The 26,318-nt window shown below is 50.1% G+C and overlaps 1 protein-coding gene across 1 annotated transcript in view; it reads left to right on the top strand.

The window, feature by feature from the left end:
- The first annotated feature begins 15,915 nt into the window (after window positions 1-15,915).
- Window positions 15,916-26,318, top strand: part of SLC36A4 (solute carrier family 36 member 4) — a 249,841-nt gene continuing 239,438 nt past the window's right edge. Inside the window, exon 1 of the mRNA XM_088455708.1 lies at window positions 15,916-16,057. Coding sequence (XP_088311834.1) covers window positions 16,015-16,057 — 43 coding nt within the window. The 5' untranslated portion in view covers window positions 15,916-16,014. The remainder of the gene's footprint in view (window positions 16,058-26,318) is intronic.

Below are 26,318 nucleotides of genomic sequence, written 5' to 3' on the forward strand. Positions count from 1 at the left end.
CACTATGGCTGAGTGGTGCGCAGCGTGCACTAACTAGGACGAGGATAAAGTGAAACATACAGCAGTCCGGTCAACAGCACTTGCCATATGACTGGACCGGATAACTCCCTTTCTATTCCATACTCGGCCCCGAACGGCCTGACCGCCCGCGGTGATATGCAGGAAAATAATGAAAGACATTAAAAATAAAAATCTTGCGATGGGTACTAGTGTCTCCAAGCCCCCTAGTATGCCCGGGTAAATAGTACCCGCTCCTTCCCCTCCGTCTCGGTGGCTGTGAGGTAGGATGATGGATGTGTGGAGGCGGGCTGCGGTGGGCGGGCTCTGTAAGGTGGGCGGAGGTTCTCTGCAGGCTGGGCTGAGGAGAGCTTTGAATATATTGTCAGCGGAGGTGGGCTGCCGAGGGTGTGGAGGTGGGGAGCAGGCGGAGGCTGGCTCGGCTGAGGAGAACTTAGAATGTAGTGTCTGCTGAGGTGGGCTGCCGGGTGTGTAGAGGCGGACAAAGGCAAACTATACTGCTCTGGCCGGCGACGCCCCCCTCTGCCGCGCCTGCCACAGCGCCCAGGGCACGTGCCCCGCTTGCCCCTGCCCTGGAAACGCCTCTGCTGGGCCGTAGTTTAAAGTAACAAATTCAATTTTATCTAATTTTATTGATGCTGGTTCATGTTTAGTCCATGCGTTTGCAGAGGTATAATTCCTCTGTAATATCTTTACTTCTGTCATCAAAGCCAAGCGGAACAACCTTATTTAATAACACCTCCTTGTGAGTCATTTGCTAAATACTGATATACTTCTGGTGACAACGGGCTTGGGAGAGCTAAAATCCTGCATTTGTCCTCTGTAAGTTCCACAAACAGAAAACTAATTAAAATAATATACCATAAATAAGGGAAGATTGATAGAAGTTCAGACTGTGATAGTGGCTTCATGTGGATTAACATAAATTAGATTGCCAGCGGGATGTGACATATTTGATAGACTATCTATTGTTCCAGAGTGAAAAGAGTCTGAATCCTTCACATTAAAAGCGCATTTGTGCTCTTTTCAGACCCATTGTTTTTGCGTTCTCTTTTCTGTTTCGTGATCTAGGCAAGTAATGTATATAATATGCTTTCATTAGGAACAAACAATATCCTTCCATTATCAGATCCATTCCCAGGAGATGCATAGAACCAAAAATAATTGCACTAATTAGTGCAGCGTTACTGTTCTTTAAATTATAATAATTATGTTTTCAATATTGACAATTCTCAGGTATAAAAAAAGGGCTGATTATTTATAATATGCCATTAATTATATGTGTGTAGTGATGGATGAGTTTTGCAGCGATGAGTGATCACATTCACATGAATGTGTTTTTATTTTTAATGTAAGATATGAGTGTTATTCAATGAGTATATACTTATTATTAGTCTTGTTTCTTTTTTTGTTATTGTATTTAAGTGCTATATGGCAAGTGATTTAACAGGAGCAGAAGCCCCTTATAGCAATATTCTCCCAAACCCACCACCTCTACAAACACCAAGTACAGCTCCTTAAGGCCTACAAACCTAAAAGAAAAACTATCTTATGCTATTATGATGTTGTCAATGTGTAGGAAATAATTGCTAATAGAGGAGAATGCCCTATAATTTCCTGTTATTTTTATAGTTGGGATGCAGTCGGCATCCCGCCGGTCAGAATCCCGGCACCGGAATCCCGACTCCAGGTTTCAGGGGTCTATTTACTAAGCAGTGTTAGGAGACAGAGTGAAAAGTGATAAGAAAGTGATAAGTGCCAGCCAATCAGCTCCCAACTGTCCTCTCACAGGCTGTGTTTGAAAAATGACAGTTGGGAGCTGATTGGCTGGCACCTTATCACTTTTCACTCTATCTCTTAACACTGCTTAGTAAATAGACCCCTCAGACTGCTAATACCCCAATGGTAAGTATTAGGATTAGAGTAGTGGTTAGGGTTATGCACTAGGGGGGGGGTTAGGCACTAGGGGGAGGGTTAGGCTGCAGGAGGAGGGTTAGGCTGTGGGAGGGGAGGGTTAGGCTGCGGGAATAGTGGGTTAGTGGTAGTATTAGGGGTTAGGGTACGTACCTGCAGGCGTCGGGATTATGACTGTCGGGATGCCGCTGTCTGTATTCTGACTGCCGGCATCCCAACCACGGGGATCCCGTACCCAACCCTTATAGTTCACCAGCAGCTGAAAAGAGAATCAAAGAATTACTATCAATGCATATGTACAACTCAAAACAGTGAGTCTGATTTCAAGTTTTACGCTAGTGCAATCGCAACTGCGATCTCTTACGGATCGCAGTTACTAAAATATGCTAATGCCTTCCAAGGCACAACCGAGCACAGAGACACCCACTACTGCCTTCTCATATCCGACTGATGACGTACAACAGCGCAAACGTTCAGTATCATCGATGCAGATCGGGCAGCCACCCAGCAAGTAAGTCAAGTCTCAGCAGCCTCAAACACTGTGGCTCTCCTGACACGCAGGGAGCTCTCATGCTGAAGGAGATCGCCATAGCTAATTTATGGTCCTGACACGACTGGGCTTGGCTAGCAACCCCCCCCCCCCCGTTACCTCCCCCAAACGCTGACTACCTGTCACTCACTTTGCGAGTGAATCTTCTGTGTGAGCGTGATTGCAATACAATCGTTGTGAATGCGCAGTGCGACATTCGCACATACACAGTGGCTAACAATCACTCGATCTGTGTAAATAAAGCATTTAGCAGACGATGGAAGGGCCAGGGCACATGGGTGCATTATCCTCCCGGGCTGTGCCACGTTGTACGGTTCTGGGCCATGTAACTGGAACCTTGTGTTATATATTATTTTTAAAAAGTTTCAAACAGACTAACGGGATACATGCTTTCTAATGTACATAAACCCATTGAGTCAATAGATATAAACATATCTCTCTATCTCATATCTGTCTATCTATCTATCCATCCTTATTTTGGAGTATTTAACATTTATTACTCTCCTTCTTGTTATATAAATAATATAATTTTATATATATATATATATATATATATATATATATATATGTGTGTGTTTTTTTTGCACTGATGAAATGTGGAAATATTCTTTTGATGCTAAATTAATTTGTTGAAACAATTACTCACTAAGGGGCATGTTTATCACAATCCGTATCTCAGATGCGTATGGGACGTGATAAATTTGCCTAAAATTGCAATGCGATACTTGAATACATCACGAAGGTGTCATCAAATATCGCATGCAGGGACAGAGCTTGCGAGGAAGATCTGTCCCTGCGAATCCTCTACCCACACTTCTCATGGTATTTTTCGCCTGCTACCCTAGAACCCCCCCTCAACCCTGCGTAAGGTTGATCATAACGCCATCACCAAGGCCTGCTGAGAGCCGTGGCGGGCCCGGGTAAAGGGTGTGTGGTCTAGTCGTGGGAGGCGTGGCCATGCTCCCTTTGAGGAAAAAAAAAGGTTTTGTGCACTGGAGAGGGGGGTGCTCTGAGCCCACTCAGCCCGGGGCATAATCAGTGGGGGGCGCGATCAGCTCCAGAAACACATCGATTTAGAACGATTTTAAATCGAATAATATCGACTTTTAGTAAATATAATCCCTATTCTTTGAACACACAGAGAGTCATGCATTCAATAGCGTGGGACAGAGTTGCGATTGAGGCGCATGGGAAATGCACACTGTCAGAGATGTCTTAAAGTGTTAAAGTGCTGGTTAAAGTGCCTTAATGTTAAAGTGCTGAGCAGTGACAGGGAGGTGGCTATTCAGACGCACAAAGATGGACCGATGCCATATTCAGATGGAAAAAATTTTACCTGCCGTAGGGCTGGTGCAAGTCTAAAGATGCACCAATCTGTATTTAATCGGTATTTAATCATCTATGGACACCGACAGTGGGCAATTCAGTCTGTGCACATTCAAACGCAGGGACGTGCACCAGGGAAGGACTTTGTAGCATCAGTTAAAGTCGCAGACATGCGACCGCCAATAGACGCAGATACGGATGCAGAATGCCAGCCATTAGAATGCTGAATGGAGAATTTGATTCTAGATTTAGAAAATATGCCCCCCCCCCACAACTGAGTATTCAGATTTCTAAAGATCAGCCGGAATTTATCCCAAAAATGACACAGAATTGACTGGCTGCAATTCAATTCAACGCGAATCTGAATAGCCCCGGGAGGGAGCTCCCCAAGATGGAGATATTCAATTCTGCACGCTAAGTTGGAGATTGCCGGCATTCTCCGACTAAAGTGGCAGCCACGAGGCTGTTAGTGCCGTGCTAAGCCAGCAAACAAGTCGCGGCCGGCACGTTGAATTTCTCCTCGCACCTTCAGGAGGGTGCGAGAAATCGTTTAGTGCTGAATTGAATAGCCCTGGGAGCTCCCTCCCAGGACTATTCAGAATTGCGTTGAATTGCATCGCAGCCATTATGTTCAGTAAATCCACAGAAACACCAAAAATTTAATTCAGGTAGTTTTAGTGAATAATTCCTGAGTGTTAGGGTGGTCTTTCAGTAGCACACACAGGGTTGGTTTCTGAGTACCTAGAAGCCCCCCGACAGAGAGAACACCCTGTTTATTAAGCCCCGTCCTCTTGCGGCAAACTGCTGTGATTCACAGGTCAATGGAGAGGAGGCGGAGTCAATGTGACACGATTCCAATAGATTTGACCTGCGAATTGCTGCATTTTGCTGCTAGGGGGAGGGGCCTAATTAAAAGGTGCCCATCCCCATCTGCTACCTGCAGGAAGGTAAGAGTGTGTTTGTGTGTGTCACATATATGTGTGGGGATGTAGTTATGTGTCACAATCCCGATGGCAGAATGCCGGCTAGGGATTATGACAGGTGTCGAGATACCGACGCCTGTCATAATCCCGACGCCAGAACCCCGACCCCCGCCATCCTGATCGTCACGGACGGGGTAAGTATTCACTTAGCCCGGGGAGGGGGGAGGTTAGGTTTAGGGACCCCCCGGGGGGACTTAGGGTTAGCCACCACCTCGGGGAAGGTTAGGCTAGGGGAAGGGGGGGTTAGGTTTAGGCACTAACGGGGGGAGGTTAGGCACCCCTAAGGGATGGGAGGGTTAGAGTTAATTACTTCCGCTGTCAGGATTCCGTCCTGCCGGGCTAGCCCTGTTGGGATTTGAACCGCCGGCATAACAATCCCATTCCATATGTGTATGTTTATAAAACATATATACACACACATATATATATATACATATACACACATTTCAGGGGTGCACTCACCAATCTTCATAGAAAAATTGTTTTATTTCATACCAGCATGTAAGTTACAGCAGCACTTTCATGCTGGTAAAACAATTTTTCTATGAAGACTGGTGAGCGCACCCCTGAAATTTATTTTTTAATCTTTGTAAGAACCTTCTGATGTCCTATATGGGTAGCTACCCCAGCAAGTTGTGGACTATGACGTGAATGTGGACCTCTCTGGAATTATATATGCATATATATATATATATATATATATAAATTCCCCCCACCATAAAAACCCTGCGTTTGCCCGTCTTTGTGTAGTATTCAGGAAATGTCATTCAGCATCACTGACAAATCCTTATATTGTTTGGGTTCCCAGGGCGGAGTGCTGATAAAGGTTCCTGAAATCTCCACGTACTTCTCTGAACGACTTAATTTAATCCTCGGAAGAATTGTAATTTGTTCTTTCAGCAGTGGCTGCCTTCCGGCTGTGAGGTAATTCATGTAATAAGTATTGATTTAAAAATATATATATTTCTATAAGTTTCTCTGCAGGTGGCTAAAATCTGAGACAAATGTGTTATACGGAATATACTGCCAGGGGCTCTCTGATCAGTAATGTGCACACAAAGCATTGCTAGACATTGAAGTTTGAGGCTTGCTGAAGGTGAACCTTTGTTTTGTCATATTTAGGAACGTCTATGTAATACGTGAGAAGCATATCTGCCTGTTGTATGCATTGCAGTTTTTTGTGTCATGTGTCATCCTTTGTGTCTTTTCTGTTCTAATAAAGCATACATAATTAAAAAAGAAATCTGGAAAGAACAGTTGGTGTAGTGGTTAGCATTACTGCCTCACGACACTTTCTGTAGGTCATGAGTCCAATTTCCTGGTCATGGATGATATGTGTGGAGTTTGCATGTTCTCCCAGTATTAGTGTGATAGGAAAGGTTAAAGAGCAGTCCCTGAAGACAAGGAGAGGTTGGAAGAACCTGAGGATTGGAGATCATGGAAACCTGAAGACCAGATAGACTAGTGGGCTACAACTAGGACTGCCAAGGATCAGAAGCCAGGCATTGGAGAACTGAGTAATCTCTTCCTTTTTAGCTAATCTCTGCAGATTAGAGGAAAGCCTGATTCCACTGCGCCCATGTAGGAAACCCAGGGATTGGCTGGAGATACAGGCATTGTGATGCACTGTTTATCCACTTTGGGGGAGATTTACTAAGCCTTGGATAGAGATTAGAGTGGATGGAGATAAAGTACAAACCAATCAGCTCCTGTCATTTTTCAAACACAGCCTGTAAACTGACAGATGCTGATTGGTTGGTTCCTTGGGCCAAATTCAGACCCGCTCGCTAGATGCGTTCACACGCAGCCATCAGCTGATAAAGTATGCGAATCCCGCGATCGCACGGCAAGACATTAGCACGCCCACTATGTCTTGGCGTGTGATCGCAGTATGTATATAGACGCCCACCAGCCTGTCTTAAGACGCCCAGTTTCCCTTAGAAGCACACGTCATCTCCAGGAAGTGTATGCAACAATCGGTAACATCGGACCCATACACAGCACTTGTGGCTGACCATACCCTACCGCAAGCACTGCGAGTGCTGCAGTGTGTAATTCAGCCATGTGACGTGTATTAGGACGCTGCATATTAATTATGCACGCCTCTGAAACGGCGTTGACGCGCAGACACGCCTGCGTTCGCACCACCACTCCCAAGTTTCCATCGACCAACCCGTCACCACCCACAAACGGCTCGTCTTGTCACTCATCCTAGCGAGGCATCCACGTACAGGGTGCGACCGCTTCCCGATCACATGGACTAGTTTGCGCACTGCGTCTTATATGCATGCGCACACTGCAAACATCGGCAGGCTACATGCGAACACAGCCTAGCGAGCGGGTCTGAATCGAGCCCTTTATCTATCTCCAGGGCTTAGTACATCTACCCCATGTTATAATGCAGTGTTTTATGAGTGTTAGGGGTAAATTTACTAAAGTGAGAGTTTTTAGAAGTGAGTTATAAAAGTAATGTTGCCCATAGCAACCAATCAGATTCTAGCTATTATCTTCTAGAAGGTGCTAGTTAAATGTTAAGTAGAATCTGATTGGTTGCTATGGGCAACATCACTTTTATAACGCACTTCTAAAAACTCTCACTTTAGTATATTTACCCCTTAGAATTCTTTAAAAGTGCTAATTGGTTGCGTGTGAACATGTGTATCACATAAACTATAGCATTCTTTATTCAGATAGTTTACCTGTGTGTGAAAATATTTTCCCATGTAAATGGTATTGGGGCAGAAGATGGGCTGGAAGGTGGCACGGTAAGCTCCAACTTGGTGAGGGAGTTGTTGCCGGATACACTCAGGTGCCCTCGTATCATGACACTGTAGACCTGATTCAGCAAGGATCGCTGATGCGATCGCGGCAGCAAGCGCGTACTCAGTTCTGCTGCGAAATTATGCAAATGACTGCAATCGCAATGCCACCGCAGCACAACTTAAGATGCCCACTTCCCTATACCCACATCCGTAATACCTTGTAAGTCTGCAAAAACATCGGTACAATCGAAGCCTCACGGGCAATTAAGGCAGGTCAGACCTCACTCATACACTGCTAAACTTCCTGTCAGTATCTACAGTTCAGGTTGCGTATGCCGTTGCAGGGGCTTTCAACGCCGTTACAGGGGCAAAGGCATGCCCTTGTAACGGCATTGAAACGCACTGGCACGCCTGCGTTTCGCCGACCACCCCTCTGTCATCACCCCCAAACGGTACTTCCTGTCCAACACTCTGCGATGGGTCTGTGTAGTCACTGTGATCGCAGTGGCTGTTTCGCGCACTGCGATGCATTCGCAGAACGCAACAATCGACCGGGTGCGTGCGTTTTTGCACTTGCGATCCTTTGCTGAATCCTGTGCGAATAGACCTCAAAATAGGTAGGGATGGACATCGATCTTCCATTTTGCCATCAGTGGTGGAGGTCAAATGTATTTTTGCCATCAATGGTGGCACAGCAATGGTTTTGATTTTTCACAGTTTACACCCACGTCGTTCAGTTGTCTGTCTCATAGCACCTCTGATTATCTGCTTTCATATGTCCAAAATTATGCTACCCACTGATGGTTTTCTATCGATGTTGAACCATTTAATGTCCATCCCTAAACATAGATCTCTAGGCGTTGTAGTTTTGGTACATCTGATTTTGGATATCAGTACAGAGAGGTTTCAGCATAAATTAAGTGGCCCTGATCTACGTTTCATTCACATCTAAGCCCCCTCAGCTTCACGCCTTATTCAATGCGATATGCAGTCCACTAATAAAAGAATACATAAAAAATATAAAGTAGATTTAAAAAAATAAATACACTTTAAAATAATGCTTTAATGACATGAAGAGAACTGAAATGGCATTGGGGCAGGAGAAACCTTGTAAGAGAAGCTTCCCCAGGCAGTGTCATCAGCAGCAGTAAAAATGCATTGTACAGTATAACTATATACGGCGAAGCAAGGAAAAGCCTTTTTTCTGTCACCATCAATAACGGTATGCAATCGGGAAGCCGACTGCCTAAATACCAGCAGCCGGCTTCCCGACTGTCTTATCCCGGCAAGGGTTAAATGCCGGGCGTCTAGATGTAGATGTTAGGCACCCCCCGGGAGGGTTAGGCTAGGGGGAGGGAGGGTTAGGCACTTTGGGTTAGGCACCCCCCCGGGGGACTTAGGTTTAGGCAGCGGGGAAGGGGGTGGTTAGGGTTAGGCACTTAGAGGGGGGATTAGGGTTAGGCACTTGGGGGGGAAGTTAGGGTTAGGCATCCCTAAGGAGGGTTAGGGTTAGGGGGGTTAGGTTAGTATATACTTACATGAGGACGATCGGGATTTCCAGCGCTGTCGGGCTTCCGCTGCTCGGGACTCTGCTCTTGTCGGGCTGCCGCCGGCGGTATTTCATACCAATTCCATCAATAACACCTGTTTTAGATGACAATAGTGCTTTTTGTTGGCCCAATAGACAGATAAAGTTTACTAATAAAAGACTGATGGCCTGATTCAGCAGGGAACGCAGTTGCTAATACGCACGCAATCGGCCGATTGTTGCGTACTGTGCATGCATCGCAGTGCGCAAACCGGCCACTGCGATTGGGACTGCAATTGCAATGACTACGCAGACCCATTGAAGAGTGATTGACAGGAAGTACTGTTTGTGGGTGGTGATGGGGGGGGTGTTCGGGGAAACGCAGGCGTGCATAAATAAGCCACTGCGATGCCATATGCAACCTGAGTTCTCATAGCGTGCAATGAAGTTAGCAATTTCTGAGTAAGGGTCAGAACAAGTGTACGTGAGGCTGCCATGGTACTCTTTTGTACCGATGGAGAAGAACAGACAAAAATGGTCAAAACACACGAATCTAACCAATTTGAACAATTGTTTTTTTGTCCGTTTTCCAGTGTTTAAGACCATATGATCGACTGTCATTTGCTCCCATACATTACCAGGTTTTCACTCCAACCAGCCAGATTGGACAGATATCTAACAGATAATTGTATAGTGTATGCCCAACATAAGGGTACAGATATAAATTCAGACGCACAAATAATAATTAATCATTTTTAAATCTCGATGATCACTTATCAAAAAAGCATCTCCCAATTAAAGCACTGGTTTGCTTAAACACACTCTAAAAAATATATAGTTCTCAAACGAGCGCTTAATAATATATTTTTATATTTAAATACTTATTGATATCACATAATAATGTGGGAACGCCTACCGTCTGGGTCCGGCCCCACTGACATCACTTATAGAGCCAAAAGCACTCCTGGGCTTGCGGCAGCGAGACCCTACCGCAGGGTCTCGTCGCAAGCCCGATGTTCTTGACCATCGTGACCATCTTTTTGGCCGCTCGCATAAGCTGTGGGTGGTCACCTACAGCTATGCGAGCTGCCAGGAGGCCGCTCCAATTTTAGGTAGGAGGGCCCTGATTCAGAGCGAGCGCTCTTGTCAGAGTGTCCGGCTCTGAATCAGGCCCACTATACTGTATATGTGTACCGTCAGCCAGATAATTGCGCCATTTGCATATGTATTGGATAATGCACTCCTATCATAAATGAAAGACTGTCGTTTGAAATCATTTATACAGACCACAGAATCCTGAGGTGATTTAAAGTACATTGGGTCTGATTCAGAGATGTACGCCAAGGTAATCGCAGCTGCAATATCGTACGCAGCAGATGTCCCCTGAAAACAGTCACGACATATCTGCTTTTCTTGCAGTCACTATCCTTTAGCACCCTCCCCCCACATGGCCCCTGTCAATCACTTTGTGAATGAAAAGTTGCCGAAAGCGACTATGGTAATGTACCCTGACGCAGTGCTACTCAGACGATAATCGCTCAACTGCATGAACATCGGAATAGCGTACATCTCTGAATCAGGCCTATTATTTCTTGCTGTGAGTCAGAGCAGTGGCTTCCGTGTCTGCGGCTTTTGCACGCCTGCAACTTTAGGCAAATGCCGATACAAGCCCTTCCCTGAGACACACACTTAGAGCATCTTCAGACGCATCATGAGTCACACCATTGAAAAATGCACCATCCCTATGATAGGTGCAGTTTTTCCTTCAGAGTATGGCCTGAGCCAGTGGCGGCTCCCGGGGGTGGGGCTGCAGCGCAGTCCAAAATTCAAACAGGGGAGCCACACCAGCCACACCAGCTGCCAAACATAGATGGCCGGGACTCGCTGGCAGTTGGTGTGCTCCCCCACCCTTGGAGCCGCCACTCATGCCCTCCCATGTGAACAAATGTGCGTCTGAGTTTGCAACCACTACAGCAACGCACCTGCGACACCCCCATGAGACGGATCATCCAGGTGCGCTTAACCAGCCACCTCCCAGTAAATGCCCAGAACATTTCCAATACATAACGGATACCTTGAATCTCCCACGACTCTCAAGCACAACTGCGAATTTGTGCGCATGGACTCTGGAAGCATGTGGAGTGCGACTTGGACGCACGCACAGAAGACTCGCTAAACCGCTTCCGACATTGGCATTCCACCTGACTCAGAAACAGGACCTATATCATACTTTGCCTACTATCCCGGGACTGCCGGGAGCCTTCCGAATATCGGGTGCCGCTCCCAGAACCCCGCAACGGTAAGCAAGTCACACGGAATCGCATCATCGTAGCCCCGCGCACGATGTCGCAATCGCACCGGCACGCCCCCTCCCAGAGGGGGCTACCAGAATATCAGTAAGTATGACCTATACGGCAGTTTTCCTAATGAACCCGTTTATTATAACAGTTTTGGGGGTTTTTCTTTTTTTTTTTATAAAAAGATTACTTACAGAAGTTTATGCACGGATTAACAGCACACGTGCAATAAACTGTACGTATATGTATCCTTTACATTTGTGCTCACCTCTAGCTGTAATTCCACTGTGAAAATAAAAAAAATTAGTTCACGGGAAGTTATTCTGAGGTATTTTAGTTAATACATAGATAAATGACATAGTTTAAGCCTATCACACGTTCTCTGGCTGAAGAATACTCTCAGGAGACGCTATGCGGACGCAGTGTGAATGGCTACTGGTGTGACTGAAAAACCCTTTCCAGTACAAATTGTTGCAAATGTAAAAAAGTCACAGTGAATGGAAGCGATTACACTGTGCTCACGAGGCATAACTACAGGAAATGAAAAACAGATTTATTGCAACCATACAGAAAGCGACTTTTCACTGTAAACAGAATGTGACAAACAGGTTTTCAAACTTGTAAATGTAAGAAATAAATCCTTTTTTTTTTTTTAAAGTGGCCTGGTGACTTATGGTGCATACACACGGTACGATTAAAATGGACGATATGAACGATAACGATCATATCGTTATCGTTCATATCGTGCATTTTTCGGTAGCCAATGACCTGACGTATGGACGATAACGATATCGACCATCGCCCGTGTATGCAGGCCAACCTGGTCGATATCGACCCAGTTACTATAGGGACCCACGATCATTGATCGTGGGTCGTTGGCGGGTTCATGGTGTGCTGGATGTTCGATATCGAACATCCAGCACACCTGGGAGATTGTACAACGATATCGTTGTCGATCGTCCTGTGTGTATGCACCATTACACACAGTACAGGCAGCCATTTTGTGTGCCAGATTAAGGTCCACATGGGCCTGGAGCTAAACTTTATGTAGGGCCTATTGAGTCACATCACAGGGGGTGTGAATTTGTATTATGTTTAAGCCCAAGACTCGACAGAGAAGTTTTCATGGGCATGGGGGAGGTGTGGTGCGGTAAGGCGGGATTTGTAAGGCTGTTGGCAGACCTTGATCCGATTCTGAGACTGGCACAATGTCGAATGTGGCTGCATCTAGCAAGTTTTAGGAATCTGCGAATGTGTTGCATACACATATTTAGCAACATTATTATGAACACCAGACGATAATGCATACTTACCTACTCTCCCGGAACATCCGGGGGACTCCCGAATCTTGGAGGGTACTCCAGGCCACCCGGAAGAGCATTCAAGTTTCCCTTAGCTGCAGCACGTCGGAACAGGTATGGGGGTGGGCCTTGACCTATAGCGAACTGTCGGCCTGTTACACTATCTGGTAGAGCGAGTCTAACGAGTACCTTACTGATCAGATTCCTCATCTCCAGGTGTATGCAATCATAGAGAGATACCGATCCATCAGACAGACAGCTGAGTGGGCACTCGTGCTCAAAGTGCCAGCACTTCCACTAGGCAAACATTAGCAGGTTTTTTTTTTTTTTTAACTATTGGGTGCTATGGGCCTGATTCAAAGGCACACGTTAATGCAGCCATGACTGCGTCTGTATGCTAATGCCGCAGCCGATGGGATTCCATGAGCCATAGAATTTCATACAGCTTCTAATGAGAGGCATTCGATATCTGCAGGCTCCTGCAATTGAACATGTGTCCTGATGTAATGATTGCAGTGGGTCAGCTCACTGCTGCTCTCCCCAGCATTGCATAAATACTGACTATCTTCAGCCCAGTGCTGGTAATATTGGGCCTGATTCACTACAGATCACAACATAGCGTACGCACGCAGTTCAACTGCGATAGTATGCTAATCCATAGTGATCGCAATGCTGCTGCACCACTACATAAGGACGCCCACTTCACCTACAGGCACATCCGTAATGGTTAGTAAGACTGCGAAAACATCAGTACAATCGAGTACCATCGGACCCATACACACAGTTAGGGCAGGTCAGACATCACTCAGGAATTGGTTACTTCAGCGCACGCTACCAGGCCTCAGGCTGAGTCCAGAAGCACTGGCGCATATGCGTTTGGCCGACCCCATACTCTGTTCCAGTTCTGACTGCTGCGGGATACTAAACACTGAGCCAAACATTAAGTGGCGGTATGCTATACCACCCTACTTAGCGTACTGAATGTAGGACTATAATTACAAAGCGGCAGCTTGGAGCTGAAAATTTAAAGTGGCAAACATATTCAGTGTTTAGCTTTACAAAAATGCGAGTGCCACATAAAATTTTCAGCTACAACCCACCACTTCATAAATATAGCCCGTAAAGTGTTCAAATGCTGCAAATACCTGGATATAACATCACTGCGCCAAATGTTACACACCAATCACCTATTGCTCGGAAGAAGCTGGTTGTATTGAGGGCTCTCTGGGGTTGACGGTAGGTGCAATGGGCCTGATTCAGAGCTGAACGCTCTGAATCAGGGCCCTCCTACCTTTTTTTGGAGCGTCCTCATGGACGCTCGCATAGCTGTGTGTTACCACCCACAGCTATAGCGAGCGTCCATGATGATGGTCGCGATGGTCTTGACCATCGCGACCATCGGGCTTGCGACGGAGACCCTGCAGTAGGGTCTCGCTGCCGCAAGCCCTGGAGTGATTTTGGCTCTATCAGGCTTGAGACGGTAGGCGTTCCCATGGGAACGCTTCCGTCTGGCAGGCACGCCCAGCAAAGGGGGCGTGCTGTCAATCAACATCGACAACACGCCCCCTATGGTGCGAGACCCGGAGCGATGGTGAGCCCGTCGCTCGCCGGGTCTCGCGCATGCGCACGATGGAGCTCCCTCCGTCGTACGCATGCGCAGTGGGGAACATCGACCGGCTTGCGAGCGTACTGCCGCTCGCGAGCGGGTCTGAATGACCCCCAATGTCCACTGCACAATTTTGTAAGATGAATGGTAGATATGAAGTTAATAGAAAAAGTAGCATGGAATACAACTAAATCATCCAGTAACTTATGGCAATTGGAATGTTCTTGTTCCTTTTTTTTTTGGAGTGCAAATAGGGGTTTGTTTGTTTTTTTTCTAGCTGGCCCAGACTTGTTGGTAAATTAGTTTTATCATTCTATGGGGTAAATTTACTTAGACTTCTAAGAAGGAAAAGTAGAGGTAGTGCCTATAGCAACAAGATTCCAGCTATCACTTATCTAGTACAGTCTATAAAATGATAGGTACTGAAGAATCTGATTTGTTGCTATGGGCAACATCTCCAATCTCCCGAAGCTTTTCTATTCAGTGCGCTGTTGGTCCGACGAAAGGACTTCTTCTCGCACCCTCCGAGGGTGAGAGGAGAAATCCGACAAAAGTGCCGGCTGTGAGGCTGTTTTCCGGCTTAGTGCACCATTAACAGCCTTGCGGCCGGCACTTTAGTCGGAGAATGCTGCTTCTCGCCACTAAACACCCAGGTTAGGTAGCGAGAACCGGCATTCTTCGACTTAACTGGCAACTGTCGGACCAAACGGCGCGCTGATGTGTCCGAAAAAATAATCCACAAAAAGTGCAGTTTTTTTCACCAAAAAAAAGGCGAAAACATATAGGTTTGCGAGCTTATCGCGGACCTGATTTGTTTTTGTGAGACATATATTTTGTTTAAAATAATAGGATAGGGTGAAAAAAATTATGCAAAAAATGTTTTTCGACGATTGCGGGGATCCATTAGCGCCTGAACAAAGTTCGGGGCTAATTGGATACCGCCGAAAGCGTTATCCAACACATACTGGTCCTGGGGTATATATGCAGGTGTGGATGGGGGAGTGGGGTCTGGAGTGAGTCACCCCCACATACTGGTCCTGGGGTATATATGCAGGTGTGGATGGGGGAGTGGGGTCTGGAGTGAGTCACCCCCACATACTGGTCCTGGGGTATATATGCAGGTGTGGATGGGGGAGTGGGTCACCCCCACATACTGGTCCTGGGGTATATATGCAGGTGTGGATGGGGGAGTGGGGTCTGGAGTGAGTCACCCCCACATACAGGTCCTAGGGTGTATATATGGAGGAGTGGGGCACCCCTGGAGTATTACTATTTTACATAATAACCCCCTGACCGAACACTATCATACATACCTGCGGGAGCACTATGCGGGAGTAAGCATACATACATACATACATACATACACAGAGGGAGGGTGAGTGTGCTGGCTGGAGGCTAGACTGTCACTGACTCCCATACACGCTGTGTGTTGGTGTGGGGTCAGGCCGGGTGAGCTGCTAGCTTATGTCACATCACAGTCTCTGCAGCAGCGCTTCCCAGGGGTATAATATGAAATGAATGGCGCACCACGTGACATCACACCGAGTGACGTGGGGACGAGTGCCCGCCCAATCCTCACAGAGCAGGGATCAGGGGAGGGGGCGTGGTTGTTGTGGAGAAACACGTGGAGGTAGGCGTGGCCGTGGTGTATCCGGGGCGGCGTGTGATGCTGGAGGAGGATATGGCGGAATTTCCTGCTGTGGTGAGATGATGTATCCGCTGCTTTGAGATGACAGCAGAACCAGGCGGCTCCCGTCTGGGGGAGGATATAGGTAGGAAACCCCTCCCCTGCCCCGGGAGTGACATCGCGTTCCCCGCCGCACCAGAGTAGCCTCATACCCCTATCACCGCTGTCACTATCGTACCCCTATCACCGCTGTCACTATCGTACCCCTATCACCGCTGTCACTATCGTACCCCTATCACCGCTGTCACTATCGTACCCCTATCACCGCTGTCACTATCGTACCCCTATCACCGCTGTCACTATCGTACCCCTATCACCGCTGTCACTATCGTACCCCTATCACCGCTGTCACTATCGTACCCCTATCACCGCTGTCACTATCGTACCCCTATCACCGCTGTCACTATCGTACCCCTGTCACCATCGTACCCCTGTCACCGCTGTCACCATCGTACCCCTGTCACCGCTGTCACCATCGTACCCCTGTCACCGCTGTCACCATCGTACCCCTGTCACCGCTGTCACCATCGTACCCCTGTCACCGCTGTCACCATCGTACCCCTGTCACCGCTGTCACCATCGTACCCCTGTCACCGCTGTCGCTATCATACACTAACTATAAATACCCCATCACTATTGTCACTATCATACCCCTATCACCGCTGTCACCATCGTATCGCTGTCACTATCATACCCCTATCACCGCTGTCACCATCGTATCGCTGTCACCATCCTACCCCTATCACCGCTATCACTATCGTACCCCTATCACCGCTGTCACTATCGTACCCCTATCACCGCTGTCACTATCGTACCCCTATCACCGCTGTCACTATCGTACCCCTATCACCGCTGTCACCATCGTACCCCTATCACCGCTGTCACCATCGTACCCCTGTCACCATCGTACCCCTGTCACCATCGTACCCCTGTCACCATCGTACCCCTGTCACCGCTGTCACCATCGTACCCCTGTCACCGCGGTCACCATCGTACCCCTGTCACCGCGGTCACCATCGTACCCCTGTCACCGCGGTCACCATCGTACCCCTGTCACCATCGTGCCCCTGTTACCGCTGTCACCATCGTGCCCCTGTTACCGTTGTCACCATCGTGCCCCTGTTACCGCTGTCACCATCGTGCCCCTGTCACCGCTGTCACCATCGTGCCCCTGTCACCGCTGTCACCATCGTGCCCCTGTCACCGCTGTCACCATCGTGCCCCTGTCACCGCTGTCACCATCGTGCCCCTGTCACCGCTGTCACCATCGTGCCCCTGTCACCGCTGTCACCATCGTGCCCCTGTCACCGCTGTCACCATCGTGCCCCTGTCACCGCGGTCACCATCGTACCCCTGTCACCATCGTACCCCTGTCACCATCGTGCCCCTGTCACCATCGTACCCCTGTCACCATCGTGCCCCTGTCACCGCTGTCACCATCGTGCCCCTGTCACCGCTGTCACCATCGTGCCCCTGTCACCGCTGTCACCATCGTGCCCCTGTCACCGCTGTCACCATCGTGCCCCTGTCACCGCTGTCACCATCGTGCCCCTGTCACCGCTGTCACCATCGTGCCCCTGTCACCGCTGTCACCATCGTACCCCTGTCACCATCCTACCCCTGTCACCATCCTACCCCTGTCACCGCTGTCACCATCCTACCCCTGTCACCATCCTACCCCTGTCACCGCTGTCACCATCTTACACATATCACCATCGTACCCCTGTCACCGCTGTCACCATCGTACCCCTGTCACCGCTGTCACCATCGTACCCCTGTCACCGCTGTCACCATCGTACCCCTGTCACCGCTGTCACCATCGTACCGCTGTCACCATCGTACCCCTGTCACCGCTGTCACCATCGTACCCCTGTCACCGCTGTCACCATCGTACCGCTGTCACCATCGTACCGCTGTCACCATCGTACCCCTGTCACCGCTGTCACCATCGTACCCCTGTCACCCCTGTCACCATCGCACCCCTGTCACCATCGCACCCCTGTCACCGCTGTCACCATCGTACCCCTGTCACCGCTGTCACCATCGTACCCCTGTCACCGCTGTCACCATCGTACCCCTGTCACCGCTGTCACTATCGTACCCCTGTCACCGCTGTCACCATCGTACCCCTGTCACCATCGTACCCCTGTCACCGCTGTCACCATCGTACCCCTGTCACCATCCTACCCCTGTCACCGCTGTCACCATCCTACCCCTGTCACCGCTGTCACCATCCTACCCCTGTCACCGCTGTCACCATCGTGCCCCTGTCACCGCTGTCACCATCGTGCCCCTGTCACCGCTGTCACCATCGTGCCCCTGTCACCGCTGTCACCATCGTGCCCCTGTCACCGCTGTCACCATCCTACCTTTAATCATACCACTATCACTGGTGTAACTATTGTACCGCTGTCACCATCGTACCCCTGTCACCATCGTACCCCTGTCACCGCTGTCACCATCGTACCCCTGTCACCGCTGTCACCATCGTACCCCTGTCACTGCTGTCCCTATCCTACCCCTGTCACCGCTGTCACCATCCTACCCCTGTCACCGCTGTCACCATCCTACCCCTATCACCGCTTTCACCATCCTACCCCTAATCATACCACTATCGCTACTGTCACTATCATACCACTATCACTACTGTCACTATGTCACTATCCTGCCCCTATCACCGCTGTCACTATCCTACCACTATCTCCACTGTCACTATCCTACCCCTATCACTACTGTCGCTGTCGTACCCCTGTCACTACTATCACAATCATACCCCTATCTAGTATCCCTGTCACTATCATAACCCTGTTACCACTGTCCCTGGCACGATCATATCCCTGTTGCTACTGTCCCTGGCACTTTCATACCTCTGTCACTTCTATCCCTGCCACTATAATACGCTTGTCACTACTATCCCTGTCTCTATCATACCCTTGTCACTACTGTCCCAGGCACTATCATGCCCTTGTCACTACTGTCCCTGTCACTATCATACCCTTGTCACTACTGTCCCAGGCACTATCATTTCCTTGTCTCTACTGTCCCAGGCACTTTCATACCTCTGTCACTTCTATCCCTGCCACTATCATACGCCTATCTCTACTATCCCTGTCACGCCCTCGTCACTACTGTCCCTGTCACTATCCTATATCTGTTGCTAATGTCCCTGGCACTTTCATACTCCTGTCACTACTATCCCTAGCACTATCATAGCCCTGCCACTACTCGCTACTATCCTTGTCACTGCTGTCTACTGCCCATATCACTATCATACCCCTATCACTACTATCCCTGACACTGCTCTCTACTATCTTTGTCACTGCTTTATACTGCCCATGTCACTATCATACCCCTATCACTACTATCCCTGACACTGCTCACTACTATCCTTGTCACTGCTTTATACTGCCCATGTCACTATTATACCCCTATCACTGACACTGCTCACTACTATCTTTGTCACTGCTTTATACTGGCCGTGTCCCTATCATACCCCTATCACTACTATCCCTGACACTGCTCACTACTCTCTTTATCACTTTTTTATACTGCCCATGTCACTATCATACCCCTATCACTACTATCCCTGACACTACTCGCTACTATCCTTGTCACTGCTTTATATTGCCCATGTCACTATCATACCCCTATCACTACTATCCCTGACACTGCTCGCTACTATCCTTGTCACTGCTTTATACTGCCCATGTCACTATTATACCCCTATCACTACTATCCCTGACATTGCTCGCTACTATCCTTGTCACTGCTTTATACTGCCCATGTCACTATTATACCCCTATCACTACTATCCCTGACATTGCTCGCTACTATCCTTGTCACTGCTTTTCTACTTCAGGGTCCATAGGGTATCCACAGGATACCTTGGGGGTATAGGTGTGACGTCAGTCGCAGGGCACCAAAGAGTTAAGCTTTCAGCCTCCCAGGATGCACTAGGTCCCCCTCCTATACCCCGCCCCCGGGCCAAGGCACCTCAGTTTAGTTTGGTGCCCGGCCGGAGTCGGGTGCACCTGTTGGAGTGGGGGCTAGAAGAGCCCCTGAAGCTTATTCTTCATGCAGCTGTGGCTGCACATCTGGATGTACAGCATGGACAGTCAGTCCTGACGTCCATGCTGTCTTCCCTACACCCCGCCGGTACCAGAACGCCGGTACTGATCCGGGGATGCTGGTGGGCGTCTGGGGTCACAGCTAGCGGTGACCCCAGATGCTCCGGACCATGGCCGGATTCAAGGGGGACAGAGGTAAGCAGCGGGGTCCCGCGGTGGGTCCCCGCTGATCACATGGTCCTAAGTCCCCAGGCAGGGGGCTCCCTGGGGACTGGCTGCAGCGTGGAGCCAGGCGACCAACCTGCGCTTCCACTACCCCCTGGGACAGCGGACCGCAGCAGAGCGGTAGCGCTGCGGCGTCCCAGGGGTTAAATGCATGCCAGGGGAGCGCGCCTTCCCTGTCTCACAGCCGGCGCCTCCCCCGCTGCACACAGCCCTCTCTGCATGCTGCCGACTGGTCCTGTGGCAGCGCTCCTCCCCCAGGCCAGCCTCCTCTCTGCTCCTCGGCGGCCATCTTCTCCAGAACGCATGGTGAACGCTGCTGGAAGCGCTGGACGGAAGCATCGTGGTCTGGGTCCCCCCGCATACCTCTCCTCCGCTGTGGTCAGGTCTGTGTATGCAGCGCTGTGTCCTACCAGGCCCTGTGTCTGTGTAGTTGAGTGATCAGCGCTGTTAGTGCAGGAATTGTTATTTTTCTGCATTGTATGTGACTGTGCTAGCGCTGCTGCCTGTAATCTTTTCTTCTCTAAACTGTCAGCTTTATTACTGTCCCTGTTCTTTCTGCTAAAGCCCTTGCGGTGCGGTGCTGCAGGGTGGTCTCTCGCCTATTTAATACTTAATTGGTGAGAGAGGTCACATACGTGGTGCCATCATGTCTGAAAGTGATTTTCCCCTCCGGCTACAGTGTACCACGTGCAAAGTACCGTTAGCGGAGGGGGAGGGTAGCGCGGAGGGCCTTTGCCAGCAGTGTTTGTCCATGGCGCGGCCTATTACGGTTACAGCACCGGTACAGGAGCCGCCCTGGGCTTGTTTCGCTCAGGCGTTAACAGCTTTAGTGGGCCAGTTAGCTCCGCAGCCCGCGTTTACTCCGATGGGTTTGTCCCAGCAGTCTGTGGTGTCGTCACCCATGCAGGGGTTCCCACGACAATTGGTGGTACCCCACAGTCTCCCTATTTCCCCGCTCCCGGGTTCTCAGGAGCCAGCGTGGGTTAACTCCCTGACGAGTTCTGTACAGCACTTGTCGGATGTGTTGCAAGGGGAGTCTGTGATGCGGTCTCATAAAAGGCCGGTGGCGTCTCTGTCCGCTCCTTATGAGGATGACGAAGGGACGTCTGATGATGGGGAGATTCTAGATCCTTACGATCAGGAACCTCTCCATACTAAGGACGCTGATGCTAAGTCCAAAGTATATATTCCTGGACTTATTCGGGCGGTCCGCACAGCCTTGGTGATTGAGGACGAAGTTCCCCCAGCGGCTAAATCTAAGTATGCCTTTTTCAAAGATGTGAAGGGCGATGCCACAGTCTTTCCTCTTTCGGGTCAGTTGGTGGACCATTTAGAGGAGGCGTGGAAACAACCTGGCAAAAGATACCAGCCGCAGAGACGCCTGGCGGTGGCTTATCCGTTCGCGGATAATTATTTTGCGAAGTGGGAATCCCCTCCACAGGTGGATTCTCACGTGACCCGTCTTGTCCGTAGTGCCACATTGCCGATGCCATCCATGTCCTCCCTTAAGGATGCTACGGACCGCAAGGTAGAAATCTGCCTGAAGTCCGCTTATTCCCTTGCTGGGGGGGCAGCACGGCCGGCTATGGCCATTTGCTGGGTTGCCAGAGCGATGGAGCGCTGGGCGGATTCATTAGAGGCTTCTTTTGAATCCGACTGTCCGGCCGATCAGGCGGAGTTGATTGGCAATCTCCGTGATTCGGCCACCTACATCAACGAGGCGGCTCTAGACATTAGTACTCTGGTGTCTAGAATTTCTTCAGCAGCGGTAGCTGCTCGTCGCACCTTGTGGCTGCGATCCTGGAAGGCGGACGCAGATTCCAAGAAAGGTCTGGAAGCGTTGCCGTTTACCGGAGAAGTTCTCTTCGGTCCGGATCTGGATAAGATTGTGGCCACGCTGGCGGCAGCCAAATCTGCCTGTCTCCCGTCGGCCGCTGCTCCTTCTGGTTCGGGACCATCGTCCTTTCGGTCATCTAGGGCCCAGGGCAGGCCCAAACCACAGTCGTTTCCTCGACAGGCTGGCCCTAAGAAATCGGTCAAGCCCCGGAAGCAGGCATGGAGTACCAGACGTCCGGCCCCCAAGCCAGATGGCAAGCCTGCGGCCTGACGGTCCGGGCCTCCCTTTGGGGGATCCCAGGGTGGGAGGCCGCCTGCTACAGTTCGCCCAGTGTTGGTCGACCACTACGACAGACACTTGGGTTCTGGAGGTGGTTTCCCACGGATACGCCCTCTCCTTCCGGCACAGACCCCCGGCTCGCTTCTTCACCACGGGTCTCCCATCAGACCGGAACAAGGCTACGGAGCTGCGGAAGGTATTGCACACTATGCTCCAGGCTGGAGTTATAGTGGCGGTTCCATTCTCCCAGAGGGGCCAGGGTTTCTATTCAAATCTATTTTTGGTACAGAAACCCAATGGGTCATATCGTCCGATTCTCAACCTCAAAGCACTCAACAAGTCTTTGCGGGTCCCGAAGTTTCGGATGGAGACCCTACGGTCCATCATTCTGGCGCTGGAACCTGGGGACTACTTGGTGTCATTGGACATACAGGACGCTTACCTGCATGTCCCTATTCTTTGGCGCCATCAACAGTTCCTCAGGTTTGCAATCAGCAGCGACCACTTCCAGTTTCGGGCGTTACCTTTTGGCCTGGCAACAGCACCACGTGTTTTCACCAAGGTGATGGCGGTCATGGCGGCTTCTCTGCGGCTGCAGGGAGTCCGCATGTTGCCGTATTTGGACGACCTGTTATTGGTGGCAGGATCTCCAGAGCTCCTGTTACGCCACTTGGACCTGACCATTGCACTGCTGCAACGGCACGGCTGGCTAATCAACTGGCAGAAGTCCACTCTAATCCCGTCTCGGAGGATTCTGCATCTTGGAGCCTTATTGGACTCGGGACAGCAAAGGATCTTCGTGACGGAGGACAAGATCTCTGCTTTACAGTCAAGGGTGCGCAGTTGTCTGCACAGCCGCCGGGTGTCCTTACACTCGGCGATGAGGTTACTGGGCTCCATGGTGTCGGTGTTCGACATGGTGGAATACGCCCAGTTTCACTCCAGACCTCTGCAGCACCTGATCCTGTCCAAGTGGAACGGGCTGACTCAGTCTCTGAAGTCCCAGACGATTGTGCTCACCCAGGAGGTTCGCCTGTCCCTTACGTGGTGGTTACAGACGACCCACCTCAACAAGGGACGTCCGTTCTGGGTTCCAAATTGGGTCCTGTTGACAACGGACGCCAGTCTTCGGGGCTGGGGAGCAGTTTCGGGTCCACACTTGTTCCAGGGCAGGTGGACGCCGACAGAAGCGGAGCTTCCAATAAATATCTTGGAACTCCGTGCGGTCTTCAATGTTCTCCAGCAGGCACAGCGGTTTCTCCAGGGTCGCCCGGTGCAGGTCCAGTCGGACAACGCTACCACCGTGGCCTACATAAACAGGCAAGGAGGAACTCGCAGTCGGGCGGCTCTCGTAGAGGTCTCTCGGATCCTGGTTTGGGCGGAGCGCAATCTTCCGGCCATATCAGCGGTCTTCATCCCGGGAGTGCTCAATTGGGAGGCGGACTTTCTAAGTCGCCAGGACGTTCATCCGGGGGAATGGTCCCTGCACCCGGACGTTTTTCAACTACTGGTGGACAGGTGGGGTCTTCCAGAAATCGACCTCATGGCGTCCCGGCACAACAACAAGTTGCCGGTGTACGGGTCTCGCACAAGAGACGAAGGGGCGTCTCTGGTGGATGCTCTGTCCGTCCGGTGGACGTTCCGGTTCGCATACCTGTTCCCTCCGGTCTCCCTTCTTCCACGGGTAATCCGGAAATTCAAACAGGAAGGAGGGACGCTCCTGTTGATAGCTCCCGCGTGGCCCAGACGGCACTGGTTCTCAGACCTTCAGGGTCTGTCCGTGGACATTCCTCTGCGGTTGCCGCTACGACCGGACCTTCTGTCTCAGGGTCCTTGCCTTCACCCGGACCTGACTCGGCTGTCTTTGACGGCGTGGCTGTTGAGACGGCCATGCTGAGGTCCCGGGGGTTTTCCAGCTCTGTGGTGCGTACCATGTTACGAGCTCGGAAACCGTCTTCCGCGAGGATATACCATCGCGTGTGGCATACGTTCTTCCAGTGGTGTCGACCGAGAGGTTATGCACCGCGGGAGTTTCGTCTGTCTCGGATTCTCGCCTTCCTGCAAGCGGGACTAGATCATGGGCTTCGCCTTGCTTCTTTGAAGGTACAGGTTTCGGCCCTATCTGTCTGGTTTCACCGTAGGATTGCTACAATCCCGGATGTGCGCACCTTTATGCAGGGTGTTCTCCGCATTCAGCCGCCCTTTGTTCCACCTGTGGCGCCTTGGGATTTGGCTGTGGTCCTGAGGGCTCTCCAAGGACCGCCGTTTGAACCACTGGGCTCAGTGGATCTTAAATGGCTAACAGCTAAGACTGTTTTCCTTCTGGCCATTGCTTCGGCCAGACGTGTTTCTGAGTTAGGGGCTCTTTCTTGTAGACCCCCTTTCTTGGTTTTTTATGGGAACAGGGCAGTGCTCCGCACTCGGCCCGAGTTTCTTCCCAAAGTTATTTCCCAGTTTCATATTAACGAGGAAATAGTTGTTCCGGCCTTTAACTCACCGGGTCTTTCCGTGGGTGAGGCCTCTTTGGATGTTGTGCGGGCCTTAAGGACTTATGTTGACCGCACTTCTTCGTTTAGGAAGTCGGACGCTTTGTTTGTCCTCTTTGGCTTCCGTAAAAAGGGTTGGCCTGCTTCAAAGCAAACTTTGGCAGCCTGGATCCGTATGGCTATTTCTGAAGCTTATCTTCATGAAGGCCTACCGGTCCCTCCTTCTCTGAAGGCTCATTCCACTAGGTCTGTGGGTCCTTCGTGGGCAGCTCGACGTGGTGCCTCGGCAGTTCAGATCTGCAAGGCTGCTACGTGGTCTTCTGTCCATACCTTCGTGAGGTATTACAGGTTTGACACCTTCGCCTCTCAGGATGCTTCCTTCGGGCGGCGGATTCTCCTTTCTGCACAGGAGCGTCCCCACCCTTAAAGGATACTGCTTTGGGACATCCCCAAGGTATCCTGTGGATACCCTATGGACCCTGAAGTAGAAAATATGAGATATGGTAAGAACTTACCCTTGTTATCTCTATTTCTACGAAGTCCATAGGGTTCCACAGGACTCCCGCCCTGTCGCACCTGTGCTGCAGATGGGCTTTGCTCTGGTCACCGGTTTTCCGTCTCCCTCTGGTGAGAATGTGATTCTTGTATGTGTCCAGATCTTTGTTCTCTCTCTTCCTTCTCCTCCTCCGGCCTATGGCTTGGTAACTAACTGAGGTGCCTTGGCCCGGGGGCGGGGTATAGGAGGGGGACCTAGTGCATCCTGGGAGGCTGAAAGCTTAACTCTTTGGTGCCCTGCGACTGACGTCACGCCTATACCCCCAAGGTATCCTGTGGAACCCTATGGACTTCGTAGAAATAGAGATAACAAGGGTAAGTTCTTACCATATCTCATATTTTTCCTGCCCATGTCACTATCATACCCCTATCACTACTATCCCTGACACTACTCGCTACTATCCTTGTCAAGATCATACCCGTCACTACCCTTCCTGTCACTATCATACCCATATCACTACTATCCTTTTCACTATCTTAACCCTATCACTTCTATCCCTGTCAGTACTCCCTATTATCACTCTTCCTACCCGTCGTGTCACAACCCACCGCTATCCCTGTCACTGCCCTCAAAGGGCCTGATTCAGACCCACTCGCAAGCGGCTGTCCGCTCGCAAGTGGGTCGATGTTGTGCACTGCGCATGCGCACGACGGCGGGAGCTCCCTCATACCTAAGGCCTAAATTTAATTCGCACCCTGTTCTGAAAGCGGTTGCTTTTAGCGATTCGGTGCATACAGTACTTTGCATGCGTCGCTGGCTGCATATGCAGCTCTGTGTCTTCTCGCGTGTTTCAGAGTCGTATGCCTTTTAGCGGTTTCTCTGTTGCCTCTAAATGTAGAGATTGTTTTAGCTGTGCACCAACAGTGTCCCGCCATAAGGGCAGGGTGCATTCTGCC

The sequence above is a fragment of the Taudactylus pleione genome, unplaced genomic scaffold, assembly GCF_031769625.1.
Source record: "Taudactylus pleione unplaced genomic scaffold, aTauple2 ptg000667l, whole genome shotgun sequence".
NCBI lineage: Eukaryota > Metazoa > Chordata > Amphibia > Anura > Myobatrachidae > Taudactylus > Taudactylus pleione.